We start from the raw sequence: 22,510 nt of genomic DNA on the forward strand, positions 1-22,510 counted from the left end.
TAGGTAGTTTGACACATTTTATTATGTACACATAATTAACAACAACGAAGGGTCGGGTTACAGTCTATACTTAGCTAAATAGTGCTAGACTTAATGTAGAAGTAGAGCATAGTCGCTAGTGATAACGTAACGGTCACCCGTTATAGACACATATACTATTTACACACGAAGAATAACAATATTACAATAAAGTCATCTAATACATAGATATTCTTATATATTACGATATATTTAGTAACTTTTCTAATTGTTGGAAAGAATAAACGCGAAATTTCAATGACCTTATCGATACTACAAGTCATTTATAAACATATGATTTTAATAAAAACGATAATGTTAACTAATAAATAACTAATTTAATTAACAAAGAGTATTTTGAGAGCGAGCATTATTTGATGTAACATCTACCTTTTTTAAAGTAAGTTTTCAGAGAAATTGCTACGAGATAAGCACAAGGAAACATGAGAACTAGATGATATAGCTGTGACTTCATAAGCAAAGAATATTATTTCATAGTGACATTTACCTACGTAATTTTAATTAATGTTAAGTAATTATCTAATGATGTCCAAAAGAGCTTACTCACTTATCTGATTTAGTTTTTACACACTTAGAATTTTTACGAATAACTTCACAGGATTCCACATTATCTTATAACGCTTTAAGGAGTCCCTAAAATCTTCATATGTTTGTTGTTAATGCCTAATTAACAAGCACTAATAAAATACTTCATGACGTGACATAAATTTCAAATATTTAGATGAGATTATGTCATTGATGAATCTAGATGTCGAGACATAAATTTAAAAAACATTGTTATTCTAAATAGTCCTATTTCGATACCCGTCAGCAGCTTGTAAACACTTAAGTTTCAAGCCCGGTTTAATTCATCAAGAAAACAATTAATCGATTTTGCAAACAAAAGTTCTACAGATTTATAATTTGACAAATATGAAATTAGTCGATTAATTCAATCCTAATTCTCTTCTCTCTTTAGAACAACAATGTTTGTAAAACTCTAAGCTTGATAGGTTTAGTTGCGGGAGTCAGTAGAGGAGGGCAGGTTTTCTCCATCCATCTTGTGGCGAGTGGCCTGGATGTAGGCCTCGGCGGCGAGGGTAGGCCAGGCGTCGGGGGCCGCGTGGCCCGCAGGCCCGGCCCAGGCCTCCGTGGTGGTCACCTCTGCTGGCCTCTCAGCACCCTCCGCCGCCTTAGGAGTGCACTCCAGGGATTTGGGCGTCTCAATCCTTTACAAACGATTGTCCGTTAAATATGCGGTACATACACTCGAAGTTTTCATTCGAAATCTTAATTTTTGGTTCGGTTTTGTATTACGGTTTATGTCGTTTTAAAAACAATGATTTTCGACCATTGCAGTACTACGAAAAAATTGTTTTAAAGCTATTTTATCCCGACAATTGATTTCAAAAAGGAACGACTTGAAAGATTTCTATATTCATCTAACCTCCATTATGAGATTTATAAATTTTCTCAAAATCCGTCTGAAATAGGTTTATGCTCGTGTATGAGATATTATTAAGGAATTAATTTATTTTTGAATCGTCAGTTCATTTTTGCAAACCTTTTGTGTGGGCTCTTAGAGAAAAAAATACCTCACGCGTTCTGGTGACTGCATGGCGTCGTTAGTGCTGGAGATCTCCAAGTCTTCGGCGTAATTCAAGTGCAGTTTTTCACCGTCACTTCGTTGATCTTTTTCTGAACAAAATTATACAAAACAACAAAATTATGGATCTGTCTTCAGATGAGCAAATCACAGGTTAGAACTCAAATTACAGGCTCTAACGTTTGCCTGCTTGAGTAAGTCCTAAATGCTACGTACCGTCAACATTAATGGCAGCTTCTGGCCATCCGAGGGAGTCTCCCTCGACGTCTACTGGCTCGTCCTCGGCGTCGTACGGACGCGGCTCCCGCGGCCTCTCCTCGCGCCTCTCCTCGTCCAGATCGTAGCCCAACATGCTCTCCACGGTGTGGTGACGTTTGCGCGTCCGCAACTTCAGTCGCCGCTGACGGTTCGCTCGGATGCGTTGGTATGTCTTTTTGGAAGTGAACACAAGATTAGGTATCTAGTAATAATTGTGTTATTACTATCAGTCTTAACTTATATTCTTCATGTAGGAACCATGCATGCGGACCGTTGGGCATTTCATTTGCGAAAACCGGTGTCTTAAGTACTTATTCAGATTTAACTTGTCCGCTGGTAGGATTCGCTTCAAAAAATCAATTATTGAATAACTAAACGACCGCGATATGATGCAACAGTGACAGTAGTAGTTTCGAAAGTGATAAAATCTTCTGTGGTGGAAGGTTTACCTCCCAGCGCGCATCTTCGTCTTGGTGGTGCAGCGAGTGCGAGGGCGGCGCGGCGGCGTCCCGTGGCAGCGCGCTCAGACTGTACAGGTGCTGGAGCTCCTGCAGGAAGTGGGCCTGCGCCACGCCTGGGCCCAGCCGCGCGCCGCAAACTCCGCACGATGACTTGCGCTCGCCGTCCGCTAACATAGGAATTTAAATGTGTAAACCGTAAATCGGCAGGCGGGATTGGAGAAGGAAAGCGAAAGAACGAGCTCAGTAGCGAGCTATGGGACAGAACTATGTCCAGCATTGGACTGATGATGGAAAGTGGATTTTGAACTTCTAGAGCCTGCTTATGTTCAGCTTAACACAATTGATAACCTGCCTTTATACATTACAAGAAATGAAAAACACAAGTGTTTGTAGTTGAAGTTTGAAATATAACATAATTATTACGACACTACTCGGCTTACTACATTTATACAAAATCTGTTTCTCCTATTCCTTTCCTTATATTGAGAGTTGATCACCGTATAATATAAAGAAACTCTTTTCGACCCTAAAATGCACACACTACAAGTTACAATTGAAAACTTACGAGAAAAGAAGTCGTGTGAGTCAGTGCAGGTGGCGACGGGCGGTGCCTCGTCGTCTTTGCAGGGTCGTGGCGACGCCGAGGCCGCGGAGCCGGGCGAGCTGGTGTCGTCCCGCGCGCCGTACCCGTGCCGGTACAGCGGCGGAGTGCTGTTGTCGTCGCGGACATTCTACGTAACACAGAAACATTGCCGTAAAGCAAGCATTGAGGACCCGGCCACTCCGTCTAAGTTAAAGACCGGATACACTTCAAAGAAAGAATAGGTGTAGCATATTCATCATTGAAATTATAAGTATTTTAAATTACAAACTTTAAACATTGCGAGTCTTTTGCGTCAAAAAGTACAAGTGTTAATTTTTAAAATTGTAATTTTTGCAAATTGTATTCCCATTTTTAGTTCAGCCACACATAGTAAACACTGTGCAAGTAAATGTTAACGTATCCCTATAAAATCAAGAAGCACACTCACCCTTAACGCTTGTCCAACACTCTGTCCTAATGCATACTGCTCTCCCAGATGCCTCGCGAATGCCTTCCCTGGGTACAAGGGGTGGAAGGCGCCCCCTATCGGGCGGAACGCGCCGCAACCGAAGCTCTGCAGCGCGGGGTGCAGGAACTGCGGCGCCATATGGTGCAGGAACCCTTCCATGATGAACCCCACACTCTGGACACACCAAGAACTTTTAGTTCTAATCTATTAGAGGAGTTTTACAACGCTAGCCATATTTTTTAAATGTTCAAGATAAATCGCACAGCTGGTAAAGTCAGTCTGATACGAACACAAAAATGTTTTAGTAGAATACAACCTTTTCAGCTTGCTCACCGAAAGAAGCTGTTAGTATCTAGTTACTTTAATGACGACAGGTCAAGTGAAACAAAAGATAAACCACAAAAGCATTTCCACAGAAAGTGGCCATCGTTACAAATTCGTAGAAACAAACAAAAATCAGAGTTACAACCACTTAACCGAACGAATAGAACGTATGTTTATTTGGACGGCGTTCATATTGCGTCGTCCGCGCCGCCGCTTCCGAAATCTAGCGGGAGGACACGGAAAACAAATAAACATCGGCTCTCATTGCCACCGTCATCACAAATCATCTTCCTCGTGGAAATAATTAAATCCGATCGAAACCCAATACTTGTGTATATTTTCACAGAGCTGGGAAAGATAAACGCCCGATTTTAAAGGCGACTGCTCCATTTTGTACTTAGTTGATCCATGATTGAAAACACGATTGTCCGAGTGATCTAGTCATCACACCAAACCCAAAGTCTGTGACTTGTCGCGGGTTCTATCAGCACGTAAGACAAGCATTTGTGTGGACCACAAACGCTTGTTTTAAGTCTAGGTGTCTTTGAGCATATACTTAACCTGACTTTTTGTGAAGCGGATTAAAACACTAGAGTGCGGGGGTCGTTGTTAAAAAAGGAATACCTAAGCCCATTGGTACTCTCTTTGCTACGTACTAAACAAATACTAATTGTATCAATGTCACATAATTATCGATGCAGTCCTATTTTGATAATGAACTTATTACTCGGGATGCGAATTGATACAAAGCTAACCCAGTTGTCTATTAACCCCCCCTTGTATTAATATTTCGATTATTCAATGTCATCGGGCAGCGCAGCCAGACTAATTGTTTGTCCGATTTCGATTATTGCCCTATCAGTTGATGCCGCATCATGCATACCGATTATCGAGATACGGTACCGGCAAGAGATCTAATCATTACAACATAGACGTACTGTTTGGGGCTGTGAATGAGGTATATCTATGAACGACATATTGAGCAAAATGATTATGAATTAACTAAGAATGGTTACGAGAACGGTATAATACTATTCCAGTAGATGTCGGTAGAGTAAGATAGTGTTAAAAAATATAAAAGCTTGATGTTTAATTTACACCTTTAATCAGATCCATGTATCTAACATTATAGCGATCGTCTAGTTGGCATTGCTTTCAACAAATATGAATGTATCGATGGGAACCCACATCGTGCGTTACGTCGTGAATGACGTCATATGCAGGCTCCTTGGTAAACGAGAACAATTCAAGGAAACGGTAATCTACGTAAGATCTAAGCGTTAATTACCTACACGGCGTGTAGTAATTATGTACAAGATTATCGTGGACAATCTGGCCCAATCAGTGTACGATGTGATTAACACGATGGGAGTACACATGTATATGCCAGATCTCAATATCCGTCCGTTTGAGTCTCCAATTAGTTCACTGACGGTAATAGTGTTGTCGCTGTAATCAATCTATCGAGGAGTAAACAGCGGCTCCTGCTTTGTGATGCAGTTGCATTTTGACGTCACAAACAAACCCGCAGCAACCCAATCAGACGTATTTAATGTGATTTGTGAAGTTACACATTACACGCAACGACGCAACCCTACAACAAACCTACAAGGCCTTATCCATTCCAGACGCTCCCTTCGCCTCCCGAGTATTGCTAAATTCTATCGCCTGATTTACATCGCAATTTACGCAATCACTAAAGCAATAGGAATTACACAGAAGTCTATCGAAAACGAAAGCTCTTTTAACAAAAACTCACAGTTATCCCCATCTTAATAATTAGAATTAGCAACATAATCAACATTTATTTCTTATAATTTTTTCTCGAAAGAATAAAGATTTTCTTTGCGCAAAATGTAACAATTGTTGTTCCATTTTCCCATCCAAGGAGGGCCAATAAAATTTATAGTAAGTAATTTTTGAACTTTTCATTATCTCCCCAACGAACGACCCTTGCGTCGCCAGTTAACAAAAAGATGAAAATAAAAAGTAATAATGATTCTCGTTAACGACGTTACCTCATTTATTCGGAGTGTTTTTATAACCGCAGTGTGGGCGCACCCTATCGCTGCCTACTTAGCCAACAGTTGGGCTGCGTTACTTGCAGCTATCTATTCTATTGCCGCTACGTGTAAACACTGGGAAAAGAATAGAATGGCCGGAACAGTAGGCGATAAACACACGAAATGTAAACGTTATGAAATGATACATACGGTGCATTCGAATACCGACTCTCCGCGTTTAATTGTACTTGTATTTATAGAACCCACTTCTGGGTGTTCTAGAATAATGGTTTTGAAAATTATACAACTGCGGAACACAAAAAACGTTAAGCTTTGATTTTGATCTTTCGCACAGGTAAGTGAATACACACGTCCGTTGCCTTCACCAACACTTTAAATTGGCATTGACAAATTTAATCTCTATCTTTATCCTAAAATTAAGTGCACTGTGGAAATTATGAAAACATCTGATATAAATGCAGTAAATGAACCGACGTAAAAGGAAATACCTAGGTATTGTTTATATTTTGCTTGTGTTATACTTGTATATTATTATGTATATGTAGTGCTGCGTCCTTGGACAAACTACAAATTTAATTATTACGTAATACTTATATTTGTCTGAATCATCCCCAATGATAAAAACGACCACTAAAAGACGGCGTGATCGTCTCCTCCAAAGTATTAAAGAACTATGTTTACATTCACACACCTAAAATAAACTTATAAATCAATAATAGTTGTATTAGCCCGTTAATTTTATCGGCGTAATATATCAGATCGTAGTTACCAATAAGCGGGCAATAAAAGAACCAACGTTGGCTGAAAGAAATACGCTTGTTCCTGATTTATGCGCGATGGGAATGCGGCCGCCCCTCTTTCAATAAGCCCATGATAAGAATCATTGCCTATCGCCGCGTGACCTCCGTCAAGGCATGCAATTAAATAGATTTTTTACAAGTGTTTTGATGTGTAAAATGTGTAGTAATACTATTTCACATACGTTTTCTGATTTTAAATTTTGTTGATGATACTCCATATTCGAAATACGAAAGCGCCATTCGCTTTCGTATTTGAGATGTTTCTACGAAATACAAGGTTTGCAAAGGTGATTTTGTATTGAAAATATTTTTGATGTTTTTTAATTACTTTTTGATGTACATATATATCATTATGTGTATATCAAAAATTATAAGCATTTTAAATATCATAAAAGCGGTAGAAAGCGTGTTAGAATAGTAAGAGAGTCTACGTCTATCCCTTTGCCCGTCATACTTGTTTGAAAACGGTTTTTTTTTGTTAGCTTCAGGCAGTGTATATCAAAGTTATTTACGTGAAATAGTTCAATTTAGATTTTAATTACACACATTGTCTCCAATAATTATAATTTCCAATTAATCATAGCAGATATTCAAAATTCTCGTCCTAATCATTAAATCCGTCGAAGCAATTACGCGATGTACAGGCGTATAGCACTAGTAATTATGTCCACAACAATGCCTCCAGTGACGACATACCTGAGTACTTCATTAATATCTGCACATTCATTAGTTCATTAGGAAGTATAGTTATGTTTGATTAGAACTAGTTATTCAATTAGTCGCACTTTGTCCAATCATGTCAATATACTAGAGCGTTTGCGCAGGGCTTCAAGTTGAAATTTTCGTTGAATAATAAAATTAAATTAAGAAAAACAAAATAAGTAAAAAGACTTTTTTCGTCTTTAAACAATTAAATGTTATAACAAGTGTTTTTCTTGGGATTAAATTATTAGTAAATAGAAATCGACAGGGCTATATCGTTTTAATACGCTCCTATGACTATTTTTCAAATTCATGTGATCATGAATGCACAATTTAGCTCAATAGGAAACCGGGTAGTAGGTCAAATCGAACTTACAAGATTTGATTACACAAAAAGGGACGATTGATTGTTTGTAAATAAAAACTAAAAAGAAGAATCGTTCTTAGTGCCTTAAAGTTACTGTATACCGGTAAAAGGACCCAAGGAGCCTATTCTGCTATTTTGCAATGGCCAATGAATGATTGTCAATTGAATTAAATTTGAAATTATTCCTATTCTCTTAAGCATTTTGCCAATACAACAATTCTAACTGTCCCGCACTGAATTTCCAATTACTGTGTAGAAAAATGTTTTTTAAATGAAAACAAAAATTGTAATTTTTAGCCAAATTTCATTCATTCATCGGCCATTGTAAATAGCAAAATTGGGGCCCAGGTACCTAATCTATCTGAATTATATTTTAAGTTATAACTGCGCAGGTGATTCTGATTTGGCAGGCAGGCAGCGTTGCTCAACATGTGGACGAACGAGAGTTAATTAGCGAGAAGGAACTCTCAAAACCAAATTACTAAGTACTTTGTAGACTACAAAGTACGTCTATCGAATTCATATTTGAACTATTATGCTAAAGTAAAAAAAATAATTTAATGTTTATAGTTTTTTGATGTAATTTTAAGTACAATATGTTTTTTTTTCATACAAATATGAAAAAAAGATAAGGCTACGTTATAGGCTTACTATATTATCGGTTAAAGACAGAATTTGTAGTTATTTGTAGAGAATCCTGAGACTATTATTTTCATAAACTCAGCCACCCTCCTATTGACAGCGTCGGGATTTCCTTCGAAGCTGTAGCCGATGTCTTTTTTTAACATTTACTATGAAACATATTTTACACTATTAACTATTTGTTCTCTTCTATTGAACTGTAAAAGCGTGGCAGCTTCTTGAGGTAATAAAACCACTAAACTGCTTTTAGAAGTGCAAAACACACTAGTTTTAATGTATGGACCTTTACGAAATACATTGTATTCTACATGCCATGTTAAACAGGACGGTATCCTGGTCGGCGGTGCAGGAAGCAAGTGACCACAGTCTCGGGTTAGCTAACACAATTTTGCGATGCTTTGATGATTGGGTAGCATTGATTACTCAATCACACTGTCCCTGTATGTATTTAGTTGTGATGTAATACGAAGTGCAGTGTTTTCTAGGTCGAAAATGGACTAGAGAATTAACATGTTAAGGCCAGTTTACATCAGGAGCGAATGAGTGGCAAAGGGTGATGAAAAACAAAACGGGTCTTTGTTGTTCTTTAAGTAAAGTTATAAACTTAACGGTCAAGGATGATCTTGTTCCTGTTCTTTGTTCGTTCGGTACTCATCTAAAAGAACTGATTAATTATCAGGCAAGTAAGAGTAAAACACTATTTTCATTTTTTTAAACTGCATAATCTGGCTTTGCCTATCTTCATCCAGAGGAAGGATTTAAAAACAACGTTCTCTAAGTATATCCCTTGCGGCCTTCGACTCTCAACTCATGGCAAGGGAAGGCTTGCTATAATTTTACGTAAAAAATTGTCTCATCTTTTTAAATTACTAGTTTGGATTTTCGAATAGGTCTTGACAGTTTGTTTCCTACTACTGCTAAATAAATCGAATGCTCTTTGGAGAAGCGTTACACTGTCGCTGAGATAAATAAAGGGATATTTAGGTAATTTTGGACTTAGGCCTTAACCGTCCGGCCGCTTCTGATAGAGTGTTTCTATGATTTAATATTATAACAATCGTAGCGTGGAGCACCCGCGACTATAAGCATAAAACGGTTTCAGTACTTTTGCGTTCTAAGTTATCTGTAATTAAGTAATCGGGAAAATACTAGTAATTAAAGCAGAATTCTAGAATCGGATGGCGATCTATTGTTATTTGATCATTTGTATACCAATGGTTTTTGGTCAAATCTTTTAATTTACTAATTCTTGTAATAAGCTTCTATTCTTCACCTGTTCCGTGTTATGGTATCTTTGGGCCACACCTCGGTTAGTGATTCAGCTGAAGGTTTGCACGCATATGAATATTGTGTGATAAGACAATATTATGATGATGGAAATCTGAAGCTAGAGTTAACAATTGGGACTCCAAAATTAAACGACACAATGCATTTTGGACTAGTTTGGGTTAAACAGTTTGTGTTTTTAAGAGATCGCGCTATGTGTGTCTTCCGACGCGGCTGATCCAAAAATTAGTACCATGGCGGGTACTAATCTTTCCAGCAAGCACGCATTTTTGATTTTTTTTTCTCGAAATCGCAATACATCTTATGTATGAAGTAACAATAATTGATTTTTTTTATATTATTTCGTTGGTTTATGTTAGTCAGACTACTTGAATATCAACATGGAATATTAATAAATACTGTTACAAACGCCTTTATGTAGGAGCTGAGCAACGAAACGCGTTGAGCCGATTGCACCCCTCAAATTTAGCGCACTTTGTGTCTTGTAATGGCACGCGAACCTCGAAGCAATGGGGTTGCTTAAAACTTAGTGAAAATACTGTTAGGTTATATACCCTTACATTTTTTAAGGGTGTAATTCTTGGTTTTTGTAATGCGTAAATAAAATAGCTTTAAAGTCATTTTCTTTTAACGTTAAACACCATTAAAGTTAAGTAAAAGCATTAAAAACCTTCTAAATACTTAAATATAGTATTTAAGTAATAGGAATCATGTTTTGGACACCAATCAGAAACAAATTTACTCCATCTTCCGTAACGTCGTCTGGTGACCTGTCCCGGTAGACCGAGAAAGCAGCGAATAAAAAGGGAGAAGATGGGTGCAAGAGCCAGAGAAAGACATAAAATAGAAAGTCAGTATATTGTGGGTTATTCACGGATGATGATGATGATGAATATAGTTGTGGTGGTAAAAAGACTCAAAATGAAATTAGCAAACTTTTTTTCATCAATTTGGTTCACAACAAAAATGTGCCACTACTAAAGATAATAGTTTCCTTATAAAGAAAACCAAGAATAGTAATTCTTAATTTCTTCGATTCAAAGGTTTGAAAAAAAAATACGATAAAGTAATCGATTTTCGAAAAATGCTAATTTGTTCTTGGAACAGGAAAATATCTCCGATTATAATGTCGATTTTAGACACTTTACTTCTCCATATTTTTTGGTAAAATAAATGCAGCTGCTGGAGAGCTTGTATTCCACTGGCCTTTTTTGAATAGAATATTTAAGAGGATATTCTTTAATGTAGGCCGTATAGGCCGTTATTTGAATCCGTCGCTATTCATTGGCTTGAACTGGAATAATTCAAAATTAATTTAAGTAATAATTATTTTTCTGTACTAATTTCAGTATTCTGGAATATAAAATATTTTAACTCCTTATTTCTGTAGATAAAACCCATAATAAATCAATCTTCTGTAACTCGTTCGAAAAATAATATTTTTAATGAATCATTTTAAATGAATCATTAGAATCATTATTTAATAAATTTGGAATATTTTTTCGCCCAATTCATAAGAATTAAGGTAAAATTCGCCAATGCAGGTGTAATAATTTAAAAATAATTACCATTTATCGGAAATATTACTGTTAAACTCCATGTTATTATCTCACGACCATCTGAAGGAACTGAAATAATTACACGTCACTTTTCGGAATAAAGAAGAATAAAAAACAAAAAGTTTATGCTTCATGTAGTTCATGGTTTGAATATCTAATAACAGTTTATCGAGAGAGTTTATTTTACTCTATTAAAGAGCATACGCCCTTATCAATTATTATATTTAAGAAATTAATTAATTTGAATATTTATCTGTCGGAGTATTTTTAATTCTTAAAATTATTGCATTGAGTAATATTTTATAATTACTACTGAGAAAACTAATGATTTCTTTCAAAGGCTAGTTACCTACATTGATGTTAGTGTTACCTTTATATATTTTCCAAAAAATATCATTTTTTTTCTATAAAAGAACTCCAGACAGACACCAGACAGAGATTCACATAAGCACTTGTTTAAAAATAATCACTTATATTGTTAAAACTTCTTACTTAAACGACGAATAAATTCAAATATAAATCAAATAAATTCACTTTATAACAATGTACTTACCAGATACGCGTCAGGAGTGCGGTGCGTGCGTAAAAAGGTGGTTCGATATCGCGAGCGCGGGACGTTGTGACCGCGAGACGGATCCGGAGCGACTGCGGTCGCGAGGCCCGCGGCCGACGGCGCGCACTGGGCGGGCGTCGCTGCGACACGCCCTACACCCAGAAAACAGAAAAAAAAAACAAACTTCATGAAACCAGAAACTTCTATGAACCCGTAAATTACTAAACATTTCAAACGTCCACTGAAATAGAGAAGTAGGAACACTAATAACTTTATAACTCTGCTTGTAACTTGTGTGTGTTATTTTCACGAAAAGTCTTAACACGACACTTTAATTGAGATAGTTAACAGTCTATGTATAAACTGTTTCTTTTGTCATTTGTAATTGGTAATTTACAAAGTCAAACAAGACCATTCTACAAGATGACTCCATTATGTAATACAAAATACATATGCCGTATCCATTTCACGAGCCTCAAGTGTAAGAGAAAATTAAATGTAATACCTTATAAATGAAAAGAGCGTGACAGAAAACAGTTAGAGAAGAGAGCGGTGGGCGGAGCGCGCGACCACTCCCAGCCGCTGAAAACCCGCTGAAAATGCGCTGAAAATCAGGATTACAAAAACAAATTGATCCAAAGAGGATTTGCACTTTTTACTTTTTCCCATCTCAACGCTATGCAGACAGTTATTACAGTGGTTACAACGAAACGAATTACCGATAAAATGTGTAACATGTTTTTGTTTTTATATGACCTCTGTGTTGCGAACTTCTTTTGTAACTTCCTTTATTGTATACACGTTATCCTTTCTTATTCCAAAAAGGATTTTCTTAGGTGCCTTTGTCGTTTCGTGTCATTTTATCGTTGTCAGTATCTACTGAGTGTAGAGTGCGTTTTTTTTTGTAGCTAATCATGGTCATAAAGGACTTTTTTTGTTGATCGCCCTTGATTGGTCTGTAAAATATTATAAAAGTGTGGTAACTATAACAATGTTTTATTACAACTTAATCACATTTGTAAAATAAACATCCATATGAGCACTTGAAAAATATAATCCGATAGTCACATTCCCGACGGCAACTTCTCATAGAGAAGCAGAAAGTTTTTTTTTTATAATTGTTTAATTTATTGACAACGAGTAACATTTTTGAGGTACAGTTTACATATAATTATTTTGCAATTTCAATACTAAAAGAGCAACCGACCGCGTAAACGCGATATGCTACGCCGTGGCTACGCAGTGCTACGTTCAGTTATGATGAAACTTTAAAATTGCTACACAAGGAATGTGGTAAAAAATAGTGAACTATTCTCAACAAACAGGTTCCTTGGCAGAAACGTAAAATATACTTTTAGAGTGCATTATGTGTGTAACTCTTGCAAAATAATAAAAAAATGCTTTTTAAAATCACGTCGAATCAAGTAAACAAAATCGATTTCTGCTATAATTACACTATCGAAGTAAAACAACACACTACCTTGCTTTTTGATATTATTCCGTTGTTCTCAAAATTTCTAGTTAAAAACTCACACAAATGGCTAATATTATCCGACTGTCTGAAATTTCAAATTCATCAAGATCTAAAATCTATTTACAATCGTAGCAGTAATTAAACTTGCTGTTTAATGTTATCGACATGCTTGTAGCAATCCTTTTACTTGCTTATACTTTTTTCTATTAGAAGTAGTAACAACATGTAGCTACTAACAAATAGCTTAACTTTATACATTTGTATGGGGTCTTACCAACTCGGTGCGGTATTTGTCAGAAAAACCATTTTTAAAACGAAGTGCGATTACGAAACAAACGGTAAACAACAATAAAGGTTATCAAATCAAGTAAACTACCTAGAAAAATAAATTAGATTCACTATTACAAGATTATTAAACTTTTATAAGGACCTAAACAAAAATAATGTTAATGATAGCGCAGCTAAAGTACTAAAGTTTCATTTAAATCCGATTAGATTGAAGTTGTGAAATTGTAGTCGTTAGAAATGTGAATTAGGTAGATAATACAACACGTCTAATGTAAAAAAAAATATCTTATACTCCAAACATAACCAAACAATGGTAAAGGTTCAGTAAAAATTAAAAACCGCATCGTTCAACAACAAAGGCTGTAATAAAATCGTAGTCATTTATTACACCACTAGCTTAAGAGCTGGCAATAAAAATGAGAAATTATTTTTAATAATATTACCGGTAAGCGGGGGTGCGTCGGTGACGGGGCACAATATTTTCGCGGAGCTAAGACCCCTTATTACCGCATTCTTTACTCGCTAGTGCCTAATAATAGTGGCGAGACTTATTTTACGATAGCTCCTGGGGGTCTACTACCGCCACTTGAAGTAAAACTGTTGCAGATGAGGAAGAGTGACAGAGCTATACGTCGCGATGAGTTCGGACTCGCTCCCACATAACTAAAACATGGAGTGGTAGGTGTTTATGCTGCACTGAATGTCACAACTATAAGCTTATAGTAATAAAAAGGATAGATTATTGTGATAGCGTTTGTCATTTGGCAGGTCACCATGCCAGATCCACTAAGCGCATGGTGTCGCAGGTTCGATCCCTACAAAGGCCTAGAATCTGTGTGACATACAAAGCAAATTTGCAAGTCTGGGTGTCTTTGTGCATGTGAATTTTAGAGAGATTTATTGTTTTAAGTGCGGGGTCTGTTTTTTACAATATCTAATATCATGAAAATATATAGAGAATAAGTTATGTGCTTCTACATTCATTCCATTAATATACTGAACATGTACTTGGAAATGCATTTGTTCTATTTGAACGCTTTTTTAACGCGCGTTAAAAAAGCTCCCGTGCGAATCAGGCCTTACACTAGATAGTATAGTAAAAGAGGATGAACAAACGAATATTTTTGATGGTTTTTTTTAATTGTAAGCTAATTTAATTTTTTTATAGAATCCAGTACACTTACTCACTTTTCACCTTTTGACGTTTGTCCTTGACACACGGAATTCATAGTAAGCCATTCAGGGCCTAATTGATCATGTCATTTTGATTCCGTGTCTTTGTAACGATGATATCCCTGTGTCATCATTAGCCGGCCGGCCTTTGAGGTGGTCTGAGCGTTTATGTAGACGAATGTTCAGTAAGCCGCATAGACAATGCGGTAATGTTAATTGAGATCGAGGCCAAGCGAGGACCCGTTAATAGAACACACTAGACAGTGGTCTTACAGCCACTCTACCCGCTGCCTGCCGGCCGCTGTGGCGATGACGTCACATTTGCGGTCTAATTGGTATTGCAATCATGTCATCCGTGCTTACCGCAATTATCATGCACGCTTTCCTAAGCTCACACTCAAAAGGAAAAATTAAAGCTTGCAATATTACTACAACTTTTAAGCATAATTGAAAAATCCACTAAACATACAACTGCAAATATTGCAATAATTATAGTGTATCCGAGTCTCCTAAAAAATAACGTGCACACATGTAATAAAATCCAGTGAAATGGGATATGATATAGTAGCGGTGTCACCACACGAGATACCTTCTGAACGACAGACATATTTTCCAGAGGGAGGACAATCGGGCCTGGCTGTGACGAGGCTTGGAATGCAACACGATTATGAAACGCCATTTGTCAAGTTTTTATTGGGCACCCTCAAGCACGTCTATTGTGATAGCTCTCATCCCCCGCGCTGGACCCTCGTCTTGTGTATGTTCATTCATAATTTTTATAACTTGTTAACGTTTGCGGATTACAAGGGCGCTGTTCCAAGCCGCAGCTTTGCTGTGATAGCTGTTTAATTAAATTTTATCCACCATTAATTATGGGTGTGGTAAGTTTAATGGTACGATGTTTTTTTTGGATTTCTTTTAAATTTCACCATGCCTTATTTTTACTAATAAAGTATAGCTGTACTTTGTGTTAATGTGTTTTGTTTAACGATAGGTTTTCATTATTCCTGTTGAGTTAAAAATCAACCCTATTTTGAGGAAGGGTAGTACGAATAATATCACACGTAGTAGGTAGGTTTTACCGGAAAATTTTGATGAGAAATCATGTCGATAAAATGATATAAACGGTGGAGTGCAATAACTTGTAAAAGCTGATACGTTTGGTTGGCAGGGATATTAAACCGGGGGCGGCTGAGTTCCGACAGTGCATCCATATTTCGCATCTCACCGATCAAAGCGAGACACGCCGCAGCGGGCGCGCACTTTAATATCAGTTACGCCAATTTTAACCTCCAATAGCTCCTAGCAAGCAACTATAAATATTGAAATTAAGCAAGTTCATACGCATATATATATAAAGTATACACAGATTTAGTCTATGAGATAAGTTTTAACTACGGTCGAACGACCTTTGAACAGCAGGCCTTTTGGGGAAAATAAACACGTACTTTCGAATGGTTGCAAAACCCTTTTGATTTTAAAATAATAATATCCAGTAATAGGCTGTCTTTCAAAAGTTTAATAAATTGTAATAAAAATACTTTCATGTTTGCATACTTACAGATTAAAAATAGGAAATAATAAATGCATGAATCCTTTAACGATACCCGTCTATGCACCCCGCCAGACCTATTCAACTCTCTATAAAATCAAACAAATAATGTAACCCAAAGTGTAAGCAATACTGGACCCCGATTCTGCTGTTTTAAAATGGCCGATGAATGAATGGCAATTAGATTAAATTTGAAATTATTCCTATTCTCTTTAGCATTTTGCCAATACAATAATTAGAAGTTTGATTGATCTTGAGTATACCGTCCCGCACTGAATTTCCAATATTGTGTAAAAAAATGTTTAAGAGAACACGAAAATTGTCATTTTAAGTAAAATTTCATTAATTCATCGGCCGTTGTAAATAGCAGTATTAGGGCCCTGTGCTCAGTTAGATCGTGTTGGACATGTCGGTCGGACAACGCTAGTCAAGTGGTACTCGAGGCCGGCTTAGCATATCCAACTCGCAGGTACCTATAGGTAGCCGCTGAGTATACCGATAACATTTCGGTACTTACAATTACATGGATGCGTGGAAAGTTGTTGCAAAGGCTAGGAAAATGAGCAATGCTAGATGAGGTTGACTACATGGTTTTTCGAGTCTATGTAGATTAATAAATATAACGTACCTAACTAACTCAAAAGAGTTATACTTTACGTCATTGCTGACGAATCACACAAATGTATCATTATTACTTCCTGGAAGTTTGTGCAGATTAGTCTGTATTTCTAATTCTTCTTCTCTCGTCTCCTGCAAGATTTCTTTAACTAGAAGAACCTTTGTAAATCTCTGTACAAAGCTTTTGTGTAAGTTATGTCTCTAGCCTAAAACAATGCCTAAATAAACCTAGTAAACACAATGTAACATTGTCTTGGCCCTCGTCTGAAGACAAGTGTAATTGATCCGAGCGCTATCACTGATTGAATCGGGCCAATTACTGATGACACTCCACTTGAACCAATGGAATATTTATTCAAGTCTAAAAAAGCTATTTGAAGTTGCAGCTGATTTCTGTAAAAGTGTAAAGTCAAATGAAACAAATTCTTTTGATATCTAATTATTTATTTATGGTTTATGAGAAAAGTACAAAAATAGCATTTACTTATTGAGCTTATAGTTAAATTATTTTACATGTTAAAGAAGTTTAGCGCTTTCACGCACTAGTGACAAAGAACAGTTGCTTGCAAAAAAATTAAGAGACCAGCTACTTGCTACAGTCAGCCGCTAGTGCGTAAGAGTGCTAGAACATAAAGTTAAATCACATTTCTTCGTCAGTTTTAACTGATTATACATAGTCATTATAAATTGAAAAAAGTATAAACATGTCTTTTTTATTTCAATGCTGGTATTGAAATAAAAAAGACATGTTTAATGAATTTAATGAAGAATTGGTAAATGTAACTGTTTAATGGCTTATAAATACAGGTGAAGAATCATATTGATAAAGAGAAAAATAGTAGGTATCGTTACCCGTGTAAAAGACTTTTGAACTAATATATCCACACTTGTTATGGACCCACGTAATTATTTAGGTACATAGTTTAAACGCCAAACTACTGTGTTACTGAAACTTGGAGCCGTCGTCAATACTATAACAGGCCACCGTCAACAAAGAAGTTGCAATGTCTTGAATCCATTTTTTCTACATATGAAAGAACAATTCGCTTTTGGGTATGCAGTAACATATAGACCGTTTTTTGGACCTCTGGAACTCTTAATGCGTGTAACGACTCAATAATATATGATAAATTAAGTAGCAGCAATTAAATTATGCATTACGTATTAAATAAAATACGTACACAGAATGTCAGATTTATCTTAATACTTAAGACGTTAGCAAAAATGGGCTGTGGTAGCAATTGTAAATATGTTAGGGGATACACAGAGCTAGTACCTACATTGAAGAAAAAGATCTTAAATGTCGATGGAAGATTTTAGAGAAAATTTAAGCCGTTAGAACTCATACAGACGTCGAAAATGCTTTGCTTACATAATGTTTTGGCAGTAGACTGCAAATTAAGCATATACAATAAATGACATTAAATGATTTAACAATTACCGAAGAAATGAGACGCCAAATATAGGAAGTACGATAAACCTTCGCAGCCAGCGCAAAGGAACCGTAAAATATCCCATCCCATTTTATATTGCGTTTTTTTAAGTAGCATGTCATAATTGCTAAAGCTTTACCCACACTAACCACTTTTGAGCTTCTTGGTCTTATCAATACCAGCGTAAAACGATGATCACAGGACACTAGTGCGGGGAAATAAATAGCAAAAAAAATCATGCCCTTTACCTAAAAATAAGTATTATAATATGTGATAATGACAACTATCTACCGGCGCCGTTTTCTCTTGAGTATATTGGTGACTGGTTTCTTCCGTTCGGGCAGGATGCGTTTGACGATGACGTCGGAGATTGCCTTGATGTAGCAAGCGTCGGCGCGGAGTGCGGCGGCGAGGCGCTGCGCCGCGTCGTTGGCCTCGGGAGGGCGCAGGTGGCGCACCGCCGCCGACACCACGCCCGCGCACATGTGCAGGTTGTGGACAGTACTGCCCGCCGGCTCTGAACGGAGGCCAAGGAAATAAGGAGAACCAGTCATCGCTGTGTCTTGATGGCAATTTTTACCAGAAACAATAAGTAAAGCAAGGATTTTACTATTTACAAAGACCGATGAATGAATGGCAATTGAATTTGAAATTATTCCTATTCTCTTAAGCAAAAGCCAATACAATAATTGAAAATTCATTGTATTGGCCTTGAGTGTAAAGTAACACACTAAATTTCCAATTATTAATACAAAAAGTGTTTCATTGTGTCATTCATTCATCGGCCATTGTAAATAGCAGAATCGGGGCCCTGGGCGTGGGTTTTATTCAACACATACTATCGAAGTCGACTACTGGATACAGGCCTTCCTCAAGTTGCGCCAAGGCATAACCCGGACGTATGTATATAAAACTATTTGAACATTAGGGTCAATCCTCGCTAAAAGAGCAATGGAAGTAAGAACAAATGATTTTGCGCGGCGTTACAAGGGTCGTGCAGTCCCGCGGCGCGGCGGCGCCTCGCTGCGGTCCCTTTAGCTTCAAATGACCGTAAAGTTTTCATTCAAGAAAAAGACTCAAATATATTTGTTATATTACCTCCGGAAGATGTTGCCGGCTATTGCTCTTTTTGTGTGATTTGAAAGATGGAGTCCTTAGTGAGGGCTAGCGACGAGTGTGCCCAAAAATTGTACTTAGAAGTGAGGTCACGCGAAACGTCCATTTACCGGAATTTATTACTTTACGTCATAAGCAATCGACACATAAGATGAAATTCTATTGATATGACATATTCATAGGAAAATTATATACTCATACAGGAACTTAAGACTATAAAGGTAAATTATTATCATCATTGCCATTAGTCGAGGTAATTAATTATCAGTAAATTTTGAGGCTATAAATGTGTTACGAACTCATTTACATTTATATAGGTATATTATGAACATTTATTGAATATAGGTATATTACTTACTGGAGGATGATGATCCGGGAGTACGGATAGCCTCATCCCAGGCCTTGACGTGGTACTCTAAAACGTCTCGGTGGTATTCTGTCAGATTCATAATCGGGATGAGGGTGTTTCTAATCTTAGCGTCCTTGCTCAAGCCCAGCAAGGATGCTAGAAACTCAGCAATTTCCAAGGTCGTCCACGTAGGCAAACGGTAATCTTAAAGAAAGTAAATTCCTTGTCAAAAAATCGTTTGTTATTTTCATGCTATTCTACTACTTTCTCTGGCAAGCCAGGCCGAACAATTTTTCAGAACAGAAAATATTTATAGTATCTACTTATACCCCATGTTAACTTAACTAGACGAAAACAATTTGATTGTGACTTTTACACAAACATTGAACTGTGTTTTATATTGCGCTGGTTCATATGATTTCTAATGATAAGTGATTAACTGACAATGGCTTGGAGATTTAATTAAACAACAACTGTGAAAAAGACTGCATTCAAGCATAAACTTATACTTTCATTGAGATACCCAAGCAATATAATATTAAAAAGAAACTCACTTAAAGTTTTGAACACATTGATCTCCATTGCCAATATCTCGGACTTGGAGTGTTGGATGCCGGCTTTCAAAAGCACAGCTCTCATCAGAGACGCGGGCACGTGAGTGACGCGATCACAATTCTTAGCCACCAGTTGGACGCACGCCACTATTATAAGGTACAACTGCTTTCCCAACGTCTGTTTATACCTTTCCCACGATACAGTATCTGTGAATGATTTAAAGTAATAATATGCCATAATTTTCGCACAACACCATCTAGCCTTAAATTTAGTTTTTTGTTATGTAATCCAGAAAATACTTTGATTATATTTAAATACGAACATATTATGGATAAAAATACCCCAGACGTAAAACAAAGTTCGTACACATAACTGAGTCCTGGAAGGGAATCGAACCCACGACCTCCAGTTATAGCAGGATCTCGTTATGCAAAAATATAAAAAAAATCTTAGAAACCAATGCTGATTAATATTTTCTTTTCTATCTGGAAGAGGATTTTTTTTATAGTAACAGATCATTACCTCTGTGTTCTTTTAAATATTTTTGTGAGCTCATCGAGAGGAACCGCTCGAGCAGTCGGCACGCCGTCGCCGGGACGCCTCGGGCGCTCTGGCCCACAGACTCGCAAATGTTCCAAACTTGGTTTCTGATCTTCGAGCTCACCACAAGAATCGGCCATGCAGCCTCTACTCGTGCTAGAATTAAAAAGTAAGTTTTACCGCAACAACTGATGTGTATGCAGGCAAAGACGCGTATATAAGCAAAACACAGAAAAAGTAAATAAAGCAAAAAGAAATTTTGTTTATATAATGATAAAAAATAATGAGTGACATTAAATCGAATAGGTATAATTTATTTGCTCTTCATCAACTTACTTCACAGAGTTAACTTTTACATTACAAAGGGTCTAAACTAAAAATGCATACGCGACGATAAAATGATTTTTTTTTATTATTATCACTTTTCTAAAACCTAATTTGGTCTCTCTAATAAGTTTTGTTTACGGAAAAGGATAAATATATTTAAGGAGTATAACAGAATATTCGAATGTAATCTATACAGTGGCCACGCTCAGTTGACCTATTCGATAGGCTGTGACACTGTATCTACATGTCTGGCAGTAGGTACGATTAAAAATTTCGATTTTAAGCTGGCACGTTTTTCAATCGATTTAAAGAATAATATATTACTCGGTGAACAATATTTTACGGGGGTTTTAGGGTTAATAAGAAAAAAAAAGTATACAATAACTTTTGCAAAATAAAAAATTAAACATACCTTCGTATATTGCTATTTTAAAATAATGTCTACTGTGAACTTGTAAATAAATATCCATTTTTAAATATCGTCAAGTATTTTGAAGAGCAAATAAAGAGTATTTAAAAAATGAAAAAAAAAAATATTTTGTCAGACATCAAAGGACCGTCAATTTTAACCTGGCAAAATTGTCAAATCATTGACAATAACCGGTATTGTTGTTTACATGATATCAAAAGTTCAGCAAAATACATTATAGAAACAATTCGCTACATACAAAAATTAAAAATTAGTTTGACCATTATTACATTTAGGTACATATTGTAGGAGGAATCTTCTTATTTAATTTAAACAAATGTTTACAACTATTTCTCGTAATTAGACTGAACGTTACAATAAATGCACACGTATGCAGTAAGAAGTCAACGACCCAAATACGATTCTAGTTACAATTTCTATGAAATGTTACCTTCTTTCTCAAATTCTTCTATAAGGTTTTCCACAAAATCCGATGCAAAAGTTTCCTCGTTGTAGTCGTCCATTTTGTAATAAATAATTAGCGCAGACGACCACCTGCCCTTGATTACTACAACTATTAACAGATTTTTAACTACCCACATTTGAAAAGGTCAAATTGACACAAATGCACAACTACCGACAAAAAATATATTGATAACTTTGTATTTTGACGCCATCACTTTGTAACTGACCATAAACAAATGTTTGATTGTAAGATGAGCTGTCAGAACACCATAATATAAAAATGCAAGAATAAATACTTTTTTGATTATTGCTGTAAGAGGCATACCGCATACTTGATCAACAATCCAACTATCACAGATTTACGTAAAATAATTATAAAAACTCGGTAGTCTAGAAACATACGATACAAAAAAAAACGTTTATTGATATACCTAACAATTTATTTAAAATATGCTAAACTATTTTTTACAGTTCTATTAGATTATTCCAATATTCGAATTTCAAATTAAAAAAAGAATGACATTGATACAATGCAGCAATCAGCACGTATTTAAAAAA

The 22,510-nt window shown here is 36.3% G+C and overlaps 2 protein-coding genes across 4 annotated transcripts; both read right to left on the reverse strand.

Annotated features, from left to right (window-relative positions):
• Positions 1 to 4: 4 nt before the first annotated feature.
• Positions 5 to 12,012, reverse strand: LOC113495801. 3 transcript variants are annotated; one of them, XM_026874749.1, is made up of 8 exons: positions 11,654 to 11,733; positions 11,110 to 11,169; positions 3,375 to 3,569; positions 2,909 to 3,074; positions 2,332 to 2,510; positions 1,841 to 2,054; positions 1,614 to 1,716; positions 5 to 1,247 (listed from the first exon to the last, which is right to left on the reverse strand). In XM_026874749.1, exons 2-8 carry the CDS (start codon positions 11,110 to 11,112, stop codon positions 1,034 to 1,036), a joined length of 1,074 nt encoding a protein of 357 aa, XP_026730550.1. In that variant the 5' UTR covers positions 11,113 to 11,169; positions 11,654 to 11,733; the 3' UTR covers positions 5 to 1,033. The 3 variants fall into 3 exon arrangements, with proteins under 3 accessions (XP_026730550.1, XP_026730549.1, XP_026730551.1); XM_026874748.1 differs by lacking the exon at positions 11,110 to 11,169 and having other exon boundaries at positions 11,654 to 12,009; XM_026874750.1 differs by lacking the exon at positions 11,110 to 11,169 and having other exon boundaries at positions 1,166 to 1,247; positions 1,619 to 1,716; positions 11,654 to 12,012.
• Positions 12,013 to 17,220: 5,208 nt separating this feature from the next.
• LOC113496185 lies at positions 17,221 to 22,158 on the reverse strand. The gene is made up of 5 exons (XM_026875331.1): positions 21,939 to 22,158; positions 20,734 to 20,907; positions 20,211 to 20,417; positions 19,666 to 19,860; positions 17,221 to 18,708 (listed from the first exon to the last, which is right to left on the reverse strand). Exons 1-5 carry the CDS (start codon positions 22,087 to 22,089, stop codon positions 18,479 to 18,481), a joined length of 957 nt encoding a protein of 318 aa, XP_026731132.1. The 5' UTR covers positions 22,090 to 22,158; the 3' UTR covers positions 17,221 to 18,478.
• Between the last annotated feature and the right edge of the window lie 352 nt (positions 22,159 to 22,510).

This window comes from Trichoplusia ni, chromosome 7 (assembly GCF_003590095.1).
Source record: "Trichoplusia ni isolate ovarian cell line Hi5 chromosome 7, tn1, whole genome shotgun sequence".
NCBI lineage: Eukaryota > Metazoa > Arthropoda > Insecta > Lepidoptera > Noctuidae > Trichoplusia > Trichoplusia ni.

Bases quoted from the DNA above. Each gene is read 5' to 3' on its own strand.
- LOC113495801 (XM_026874748.1), bottom strand. From the start codon at position 11,842: ATGAAGTTTGTTTTTTTTTTCTGTTTTCTGGGTGTAGGGCGTGTCGCA. The intron at 3,075-3,374 runs GTGAGTGTGCTT...TGTGTTACGTAG, and splicing joins GTGTTGGACAAGCGTTAAGG to AATGTCCGCGACGACAACAG. The intron at 1,717-1,840 runs GTACGTAGCATT...AATTTTGTTCAG, and splicing joins AGCTGCCATTAATGTTGACG to AAAAAGATCAACGAAGTGAC.
- LOC113496185 (XM_026875331.1), bottom strand. From the start codon at position 22,089: ATGTGGGTAGTTAAAAATCTGTTAATAGTTGTAGTAATCAAGGGCAGG. The intron at 19,861-20,210 runs GTGAGTTTCTTT...ACTTTCTTTAAG, and splicing joins CAATGTGTTCAAAACTTTAA to ATTACCGTTTGCCTACGTGG. The intron at 18,709-19,665 runs GTAAGTAATATA...GCCTCCGTTCAG, and splicing joins TCCCGGATCATCATCCTCCA to AGCCGGCGGGCAGTACTGTC.